Raw genomic sequence first — 10,792 nt, forward strand, 5'->3', positions numbered from 1 at the left:
TATATATATATAAATCTGAATCCATACGCACTTAGTCTTTTAAGTATGTATTTCCACAACTCCTGTCCAGTATATATAATAAATATATTGTACATTAATAATATACAGTCGCTGTGCTTTTTAAGATGCCGTTACAGAGATTTGTCGACCTTGAGCATACGCTCGTAATCACTACGCTACAAATCACGCGAAACTTTTAAGGACGTCTTCTCACTGTAGTCCACTTCACTGGCTAAATGAATGAGATGTAGCGATGGATATGGCAGATAGCTACTAAGCGTGTCCCTGAAGCACTGCTTTGGTGGCGATGCTTTGCACTGGAGGTGTCCTGCATTATTCATCTGTTCAGTCAAATCGTAAGTAGCATTAAGAGGCGTGATGTGTGATGTCATTGAGATTGGCGACCTTGAAACGCGGTGCAGTGGTTTCAAGATTTCAAGGTGTAGTTTAAAGAAATGGTCAAGATTGCCAGCGCTGTGACTAAATAAATGAACCTTTTCCGATATTATTTTCATAGGGTTCAGCAGATTCAGCTGTCAATAATCAGTATATCGTATATATTTAGTTAATTCAACATTTGTTGACAAATTCCAAGGATCAGTAAAGAACGTGAAGGTTGATGGGTGGGTAGTTATTGTTGAAATCGCTATGAAAACAACATAAACATAGTTAAAGATTAATTAAGACATCGACGTGAGGATTATGTGCTTTTTATGAAGAAAACACCTTGGCTTGCCAACATTTATTCTCCTTAAAGACGATAGATTGCGATGTTTACAAACTCTTGTCGCCGTTACGCATTTCCTGGGTCTGAATGTCCCGGATGTACCAATGACATAATGCTGATTTTAACCTGAATCTGCTGATGCTGAAGTTGTATCAAAAGAGGGAGCTATCTGAAATATTGTTATTGGTGCACACAGTGGCCACAAAAAAAAGTATTTGGTCACTTAAGTCAAACATAAAAATTTATATTTTTGCACTATAACAAAATATCAAACCAAGTGGCATTGCAACAGTAAGGTTCCGGAAGTGAAAATCCCATTCATTTTCTCCATAGAGGAACCGATTTTGAAGACAGGCCTAATGTGAGCTACAATATTGTTAATCTATGTTTTGTGATTTTGTTGAAGCCATTAGCCTGCTTTATTTCAATTTATTTTCTAAATAATCAACAGTAGAATCCGTGGTGAAAAACTGCATTACCCATGATTCTGCTTCGCCATTAGAGAAAACAAAATGTGGGTGAATTCCAAACGGAAGTGAGCATCCCTATGCCCTACATTAAAATAAGGACAAATAGAAATATTCTACTTACATTTGTGCAGTTGAAATCAACCCCAACTTTGCTTCAAAATGCATTACAAGAACCCGTAACCCAAGACCATGTGATCACCAATGGAAATCACTTCCTTGAAGTGACCATGGCATGTTACCTTTGCTAACGGTTCTTCTGGAAGGGCCCTTCATGAAGGGATTCAGTTGTTCACTTTTATTTGGAACATTCCTACAAATGGCATCCCCTTCCCAAAGTGCCCTTCATTTCTCATGTGTTATCGTTTTATATTTCTCCATAATTTTTAATTCAATTGTGTCATTTGCACTGTTTATTGTGCAATTATTTCTCTCATTACAGCCATTAAGTACACAGCAGGGTCAAAAATGAACTTTTCTATTAAGAGGCAATATTAGCCCCCTGAAATTGATTTCAAGGGGCATTCTTTATAATTACCATAATAAATGTATCTGTGTTGTCTTTTATGTCAAACACTTAACTTTAACCAGGTACTTCAATCAATCATAATAATACCATAGAACGTTACCAATAGAATTTGATTAACATCAACAACACTTATCTTTACACTGCAAAGAACTGAAACACCTGACATGGCATTTATGTTTACTTATACAGGCTGTTCAGTGCTGCTCAAAGGTGGCATACATGTATTTACACAACAATGTAAAAAGCCTACAGTATATATAAAGTATTATTAATTATAAAAATGATATTAATTATTAAAGTAAAAAACAGGAGTTTATTACATGCAATATTATGACAAAAATTACATTATTGTTGATGATCGCTCTGCATATAGTCATAATGATTGCTAATAATGATAATAATATTAATTATTAATAATAATTGATAGAATACATAAAACATTTTTGTGTTCGGTTAAATGGCTTAACATATTCTGGCTACAAAGACAAACTAAGAACCATTTAAGAATTAGTTTTTGTTTTTTTTACGCATTATAGTACATCAAGAATTTATAGCAGCATGAAAGAAATTCAGATTGTGAATAAATTATATAAGAAAAGTGATTATTTCCCATCAGTCTAGTGCGAGTAAGCACTTAAAAAAAAACTCCTGTTATAATCTCAGATGCTGTCTACACTGTAAAATTAATCTCTTATTTATGCACTTTGTTGTTTATGATGACAGAATTGACAAGAGTGCAGAATTCAGTCAGTGCAGACATGCACTTAATAAATCTTTGGCATTCTCCACAGTGATAAATCTAAATGCCTATGATTGGCCATTGCATTCATTAGCTTAACGCTGCAAAAATGCGTAAAAATAAATCTAATTCAACTTGAACAGATCTACACTTTTTAGTTCATTTTCACATTCCACTCTAATCGTGACAGCCATAATACATTTAGTTTAATTGTGCAAGGGAATTTTAAATTTGAAGGGCATTTTTGTCCATTTTGGTGGCATTTTTGCCCCAAGCCCCCTCCAATTTCTGACCCAGTTTTGTCTTTTTGTCCAATTTTCAAGTATTTTTCTGCCTCCAATCAAAGTTTGTAATGTTGTGATTCACCAAGGTCGCTGAAAAGGTGGGTAGGCGCTCTATATGGCGATTGGAGGGGAATGGTTAAAGGATATTCTGCCTTAATGAAAATCAGTGTGCTTCAAGCTTTAAATGAATGGTTAGGCCTAAGTAAAGAAAGTGTGTTTACTTTGTACTGACATTCTGATCATTTTAACTTTAATCATAAACAGGTGGTGTAACCCAGCAACATCTGGGAGCCTTCCATGGAATCCATGGATAGATCCACACTTGCCCAACAGGTGGAGAGCGTTGAGCGTAATGTAGCATTTTTGCAGCAGGAACACCGGATCCTCCTGAGCGGTCTACGGCTTGAAATACGCAACCTGAAGAAACAATGCAGTGGTCTGTCACTCATCCTTATTCCAGAGATTCTCCATTCTGAACTCAGATATAGAAATCATAAAACCTAATACACAACTTTGCATTTTATTAACTATGATTTCATAAGAAAGTGCAGTTTTGTCAATGAAACAGTCTATTTTAAGTCAAAATAGGTCAAGTAGATTTTATTTGTATTGTGATTTTCACATTACATACTGTTTTAAAGCAGATTTACAAAGAATATTGTTAAGAATATATTCGTAATCACCTAAAAATGAGAATTATTTTTACTTACCCTCATTCGTTCCTAACCTGTATGAATTTCTACAGTATATTTTGAAGAATGTTTGTAACCAAATATATATATATTTTTTATATTTCTTTAAATTTTAATTCATTTAGATAAACAAAAGGGAAAATGTAATGTATGCTTAAATCAGACTTTTTTTTTTGTTTGAATGAAAACTTCTTCATTCATCAAACTGACTAAAACAGTGGTCTGTAAAGTTAAGTGAAAAATTATTTTACAAATATTTTTTTTCAAAAAACAGTTTTTTTTTCAGGGCAGTCAAAGCTAATATATATTAATAAAATATGTTTAAGAGGGGTCCCTCGTAACAGGATTGTCACATTTGGGGGTCCTTAGCATCAGAAACCCCTGGCATAAAAGACAATTTCATGCCACTCTCATGTCTGTTAACTTCCACCTCTGTGTGTTTATTTCTACAGAGCTGAGTTGTGAACTAAGTGAAAGACCACCAGTAAGAAGCCGAGAAGGTGAGTATCAGATATCACAAGATTCCAGTCATTCCCACATGTTCCCTCAACTACATGTTTTTCCAGATATCGACCTGGAGGAAGAGCTTCTGCAGGCACGATTACTGGAGACAGAGCAGCATCTGGCTGAGCAGGAAAGTGCGCTGGTAGAGCTGCGGGCGGAGCTACGGAAAAAGGGGGCACTTGCAAGCGCACTGCAGGTTCGACTTCAAGATGAAGAGCGGCGATTCCTGGAGGAGCTAAAACGACGCAGTCATAAGATTACAACGTTGAGTTGTGACCTCCGCAAGCAGACGGACCTGGCCGCTCAACTCTCCTTCCAACTGCATTCAGCACACTTTCGATTGTATCACCAGACAGAAGAATATGAGGAAGAGGATGAAGAAGAAGAGGATGAAGGAGGCACCATGCAGGTAGGAGGCACTACTGCTGGATTTATTTGTAATTTGAGACTTGAATCATTCTTGTTCTTTTATGTCTACACAGATATCAGAATGGACTGCAAATTCTCCGTGGACATCTCCAGTAACGGCGGAAAGTGCACGTCAAAGCCAAGCTTCAGGAAGGATGCGGAGATCAGTAAGAGTGAGGGAATGCGTGCCCCGCGAAAGGGTGCTTGGGCCAGAAGAGGCGCGCCCCATGCCTGACCCCGCCCTTTTCCTTTATCCTTTCAGACATAGGCTCCTCCCCTTGCACAGGTCACTTGGAGGTCACTGGAGTGAAGGTGGCCTTTCAAGGATGTCAGAAGCCCGAATAGGTAGATTCAGAGACCAACCACTAAGGGAGGACATTGGACCAGAGACAACAGAGTTATAGAGGGCAACACTGCCCTTTATTCAGTGGCATTGGTTCTGGAGGGATTTTTCCTATTCATTTTTCTTATAGGGTTTTTAAAAAGTCTTTGTTAAAGAGATATAAGCCATCAGCCAAACCAACCAGCTTTGAGGTGAATCACCTCAAACTTTGATTTGAAGCAAAGAAAATTTTTAAAAATCAGACAAAAAGACAAAGATACAAGGCTGTGTACTTAATGGCTTTAATGAGGGAAAGAACTATAATACCACGAAGCATTGCAAATGACATAGCAAAATTAAAAATTATGTGTAAAACTTACTCATTCACAGTACTTCCTGGGAGTGGGGTTGTCGGAATTCTGATTGATGGACTCTGAAAAAAATAATTTAAAAAACAAGTTGAAATGGCGTGGGCTGGTGGCTTCAACAAAAACATATACCATCGATTAACAACCTTGTAGCTCAGTCGGTCTGTCTTTAAATGTTTATATGTTATCATTGAAAATCCATTCCCCGATGGAGAAAGTGAATGGGATTTTGACTTCCAGAACCTGACTATTGCATTCTAGAAAGTTCCTGTCTTGAATGATTCAAAGTTGTAAGAAAAGTTACAAAGTAACTGTCAGTTACAGAGCACCTGAAACCTATGTTGTGATGTCCCTTTTTGAAATGTGTCTTCACTGTTGAATCCAGAACACTCCATAAACGAGCTTTCACTTACCATGCAGTCATCATTTGTGAAGTGAATTATTCTGATCACATTAGACACACTTTGGAAGAACTGGGAGGGCAGATGCAGGTAAAAACAGGTGTATTGCTTTTGTGTTTTTGGTCTCTCTGTCTCTATTGGAAAAGAGCTTTATGATCTATTGGAGATATATATGAAGTGAATCATGGTTTATATATTAAATACTACAAAAAAATTTTGTATTTGTTATTTTGTCCAGTTCTGTTATTTTGTTCCGTTTATTTACATGTTTATTATGTATAAAGTTTCCTGAAAGTTTGTTCACTGATTTTTGAGTATTGGGACAAAAAAAGGCTACAAAACTGAAACTAAATAAATACAATGTATCAACAATCTTATAGCATAAAAAATAACCAGCTAAGAACTAAGCTAACCTAAGCCAGCTAAGGCTAAGAACTACTTAAAATTAGCCATTATATAAAAGTCCCAAACATTCTTTACAGTTTCTTACAGAATTGGTATGTCAGATAAACATAATTAGGAAGTTTGGATTTGGAATAATTTGGAAGTTTTCTATAGACATTGAAGGACAACTCAACTATAATATGTATAATTCAAATACTGCAATATTAGCAGTGTCACCTAAAGACCTCGAGTGTATTAATATAAAATAAAGGCTAATAGTTCTGTGGAATTTATATGTTTATACGTATATTTATTTTGGTTCCAATAAAATTAAAATATATTATTAATTCCATAAGATATCTATAATAAACGGTAGTGTGGATTGTATTTGCATATGATTAGAAAAGGACAGTTTAGCGAAAGTTAGCAGCACACGCGCATGCGCAGCGAGTAAAGTTAAAGGCAGGGTATGTGATTTTTCAAAAACACTTTAGAAAACTGATTCGGGCCGAATCGCAAAACAAACTTGTAACCAATCAGCAATAAGGGGCGTGTCTACTCGTGATGTGGAGGAGAGAGCTTTCAGTGCATGGGATGGACATTAGCCGAGCCGAGCGACAGAAAGATAGAGATGGCGGATAAAAAAACAAAAGAGGAAAACGTCTGCGGAAAGATAAGGCAAGAAGTAGGACCCGTGTAAATATCAGATCAGCTTTCCAGCGCTGGAGAGAACTCAAGGAGCGGAGGCCTGCGATCGGACGCCGAGGTTGCTATGTTTCTTCTCAGTAGGTGAGTAACACCGTGTCTACAACAGCTAAAGTCTGCCTACACTGGACGCGATCAAACGACCGTTGAAAACCATTTGAAATTTGTGTCAGCACGTCATAAATAGAACCCGGCAGCAGTTTTCTGTCGGGGATTTGTTGCGCCGCGCCGCTCACGTCCGTAGACATGGTGTAACATTGGTTTTGCTTTGTTTCACAGAACTAATCGTTGCCTGGGTTGCGTACATATATGTGGGGCGGAGCTATCAGAATAGAGGCAAGACCCTTTTGGGGTAGGGGCGTGTTTGTTTTGGTGATTTCAAATATCAACATTGGCTACCAGAAATCGCTTACTCTGCCTTTAAGAGTCTAACCGCAAATAATCATGCACGGGAGAAGACAAAAAAAAGACAGACAAGAGAAGATCGATAAGCTTACAAGCTTACTTACAAAAAGTGATGCTTACTACTATAGCGCGTTTAAAATTCTTAAGGTGCTCTGTTCCTTCCACTTCTCCGACTATTGTAGCTTTTCAAAACAGGTCCTGCACATCCCGCCGGCACTGCAGCACTAGTATGTCATAGCAACCGCTCGAGCCAGCAGCTGATTCAAAGGGGACATTCACAGCAGAGAGGTGCATCACCGAGAAATGCACTCCACAAGCTCGCAGATATTATAGAAGACTCCTGCGCGAATGCATGATCTGGCATGGATTCGAGAAGTCATGTGCTTTTTTTGTTCACTGAAACTGAAGAAATGAGTTGCGATTTCTCTGGAAGAGGAATGGGATGCGGGGAACTCCACCGCAGCGCCTCCCCCCGGGAATAGAAAATGTGTGGGGGGAGATGGAGGGGTTCAAAAAAACAAATAGAATTGTGTTGCGTTTTGTTGGAGAGAGGGACAAGCTATTCTGCTTACCTGTGATTCTGTAGAGATTTATGGAGCAGATGGACAACAGGCACATTTATGAAGGAATATAACTGTGAGAAGATGCTTGCATGTTTAATATCCATTAGTTTCAAATATATAGTAAATCTGGGGAAAATGTGTATTTTTAAACCAATCATTTTATTTTAATCTATGCAATGTTTCTGTTCTTCTGCTGTTAACTTTTTTAGGTACGAAAATGTATAGGATATACTATCATCCAGTCAGTTAATTCATCTATGCATCCTTTTGATCATTTCTGGCATGCAACTGTATTTGCTGTCTAGAACATGTTTCAGCTATATTGCGGAGTTGCAGAGGCCAGATGCCAGACTTGGTAATTGGGTATGTCACCTGTCTGTCAGGCTTGTCTTAAAGATTTACCAACAAAGCAAGGTTTTTCTAGCAACCAAGGTCATTTTAAAACCAAATGAGCTCTTATTAGCTGTTTCCTGGCCTGCAAAATTACAGTTATTTTGCTATTTAGTAAACAAACTGACAATATGGGAAACATACTTTATTGTTGCCGCAAGGTGTCCGAGTTTATTAACACCAAGGGAGTTGGGAACCAGACCGAAGAGCAGTCTCTGCTGCTATCCCTGGAAAATAGTGATATAGAAAGTCTTTCTCCTTCAAGAACCTCAGCTGACCTACTGGCTTCTCCTGTTCTGGACCAAGATCATCTTCTATTCCCAGACATTGTACTTAGCAGCAACATTCGGGTCAGAGGGGACTCGATTCAGCCTTTGGAGCTCTTGTTGGCAACGAGGGGGCAAGCACAAGATGCCAGAAGAGACGATGGAGTTGATGAAAGCAATCTACGAAATGGAGGAGAGCGAAATAGAGAGCTGGTGGGGCCGCCAAGCACAGACGTTGCAGGCATAAATCAATTATGCTCCACAGCGGATGAATGGCCCCTGCTGTCGTCCCTATACCAGATACCTGCTGCTCAAAACAAAATATGCACTTATGGACTAGAAGCAGACACTTCTAAATCTCATGGGATGGGAATGTTTGCAAATATTACGGTAAGTCAAAATTCATTTTCTGGTCCTGTTAGCATTCCTGTGCTTGCTGCATCTTCACTGGATGCCTCACAAAGTGAGGTTGACATCAATCAGAGAGACGATGGTTGGACTCAAACAGAGCAGTTCACTGAACATGAAGAACCTAAGGAGCAACCAAGAGTAAATGTGATGCACACAGAGAAGAAACAGGATAAGAAACTACTGAATGAACCAAACAGTGCAGCACAAACACCTCTAGATGCGATGAAGATGCAACCTTCAGTTGAAGATGGCACTCCAACTGAATGTCCTTTGATTCAAAAGATGCAAAGGGAAGCACAAACCTCGGAACTCATAGCACAAATAGATGACTTTGACGATCAAGACGCACTCGCAAAACCAGACTCGGAGCAAGACGCACAGACTTCTGAGACACTAGAGATGGATATTATTATAAAGACGGAGCATGCTAATGAGAAAGCTACTACAACTGCAGAGCTTCTTCTTTGTATGGAGAAGAAAATATCTCATGTAGAGCAACTTTACTTTACAGAGCATGAGTTAGGAGAGAAGGAGCAAAGCCTATCTCAGATGGAGCAGGATTTGATATGGAAAAAGAAGGAAGTAGAACAGATGCAGTGGGACCTGGAAGCGCTAAAGCAGAGCACAGGGTTATCACGGCGGGATTCTAAGCAGACAACCCTTGCTGTGACACAGGTAGAACAAAGAGAGGATCAGACTGAACGCTTCACACTTTTTGTGGTTGATAAACTGTTCCTGGCCACTCCGAACCTTAGAGGTGTGTATTCTGTCTAGGGGTGCACAATATATACAGTAATATAATTTTTTTTAAATTATTATTAATATTGTGTATATTGTATATTTAATTGCGCATGCTAATTTTCCCTGTTTTTACATTAATATTTCTTTAATGCTCACTTAAGGTTAAACTTATAATTGAATAACAATATAATCATTAGGAAATCTCATATTGTACAATATGGTGTTGCGATGCCAGCAAACAATTAATTTGAGTTTTTAATATTTTATTTTATATGTATATAGAGAGAGAGATAGAGAGAGAGAAAACAATAGTATAGGATTTTATTATTGTTCAGCCAAAAGCAGGGAAATAATTATTGGCTAAATATAAATAAATAAAATCTAAACAAATAATTAACAACTATGCAGCCTATTTCTTTCAGGTATTTGTATTGTAGTGCCGATAAGGTAGGCCTTAGTTCATCCCAAACCTTTCGTAACTCTTTTGTAATCTGCTTGTGATTTGTATTCTTCTCTTTTCCAAAATACAAGCATCCAACCCTGACACCATGTCCAGTGGCCATATGCTAGACACCACAGCAGACAACATGACAGAACAAGTTGAGGGCGACAGCAAAAAACAAGAGCTTCCTGCTGTTCCTGACATGGACCCATCTGAGGATGCAGGGTTCACGGTGAAGATCCAGGCTCCTGGAACTGAACCCACTGACTTCCAGGTAAAGGCTTGTCACTCACAGGAATTCAAACGAAGCTGCTTTCTACTGTATGTGTAGATATAAATATAGCTAATATGTATTTAACTATCTGTATGTTTATATTGGGCTCAAGGTGTCACCTTTAGCGATGGTGCAGGAAATTAAGCAAGTGTTGATGGACCGGGAGGAGACCTGCCGCCGTACCTGCTTCTCCCTGCAGCTCAATGGAGTAACTCTTGACAACTTTACCCACCTTAGATCCATTCCAGGTCTTCAGGAGGGCTCCATTCTGAGGGTTGTGGAGGGTATGGCCCTAAAATTGTCCTAACTAAGGGCCAGATTTACTAAACAGTGCAAATTAGCATGAGATGCAGCCTGCTCATTTTCATAATGACCATCACAATTTACCAAGAGCAGCGTAAATTAGCAACTTTCGCAGTTATGTCAAGCACAAAATGTGTTAAAGGGATAGTTCACCCAAAAATGAAAATTCTGTCGTTAATTACTCACCCTCATGTCGTTTCAAACCCGTAAGACCTTCGTTCATCTTCAGAACACAAATTAAGATATTTTGATGGAATCTGAGAGCTGTCTGACGCTGCATAGACAGCAATACAACTGAAATGTTCCCAAGTCCAGAGACGTAGCAAGGAGATCGGTAAAATAATCCATGTGACATCAAGGGTTCAACCGTAATTTTACGAAGCTGCGAGAATTCTTTTTGTGCGCAAAAGAAAAGAAAAAAAACGACTTTATTCAACAATTCGTCTCCTCTGCATCACCCTGTAGCG

The 10,792-nt window shown here is 38.5% G+C and overlaps 2 protein-coding genes and 1 pseudogene across 2 annotated transcripts in view; 2 read left to right on the plus strand and 1 right to left on the minus strand.

Moving 5' to 3' along the window:
• The window catches only part of LOC107731963 (apoptosis-inducing factor 3-like), a 15,244-nt pseudogene extending 13,604 nt beyond the window's left edge, over window positions 1-1,640 (minus strand).
• Window positions 241-4,929, plus strand: LOC107731968 (coiled-coil domain-containing protein 92-like). The gene is made up of 5 exons (XM_016543192.1): window positions 241-356; window positions 3,011-3,182; window positions 3,891-3,938; window positions 4,005-4,351; window positions 4,425-4,929. Exons 2-5 carry the CDS (start codon window positions 3,044-3,046, stop codon window positions 4,752-4,754), a joined length of 864 nt encoding a protein of 287 aa, XP_016398678.1. The 5' UTR covers window positions 241-356; window positions 3,011-3,043; the 3' UTR covers window positions 4,755-4,929.
• Window positions 4,930-8,019: 3,090 nt separating this feature from the next.
• LOC107731966 (clustered mitochondria protein homolog) overlaps window positions 8,020-10,792 on the plus strand; it is a 17,682-nt gene continuing 14,909 nt past the window's right edge. The window contains exons 1-3 of the mRNA XM_016543191.1: window positions 8,020-9,322; window positions 9,838-10,022; window positions 10,135-10,306. Of these exons, the coding sequence (XP_016398677.1) occupies window positions 8,020-9,322; window positions 9,838-10,022; window positions 10,135-10,306 (1,660 nt within the window). The remainder of the gene's footprint in view (window positions 9,323-9,837; window positions 10,023-10,134; window positions 10,307-10,792) is intronic.

This window comes from Sinocyclocheilus rhinocerous, unplaced genomic scaffold (assembly GCF_001515625.1).
Source record: "Sinocyclocheilus rhinocerous isolate Xijiao unplaced genomic scaffold, SAMN03320098_v1.1 scaffold128, whole genome shotgun sequence".
NCBI lineage: Eukaryota > Metazoa > Chordata > Actinopteri > Cypriniformes > Cyprinidae > Sinocyclocheilus > Sinocyclocheilus rhinocerous.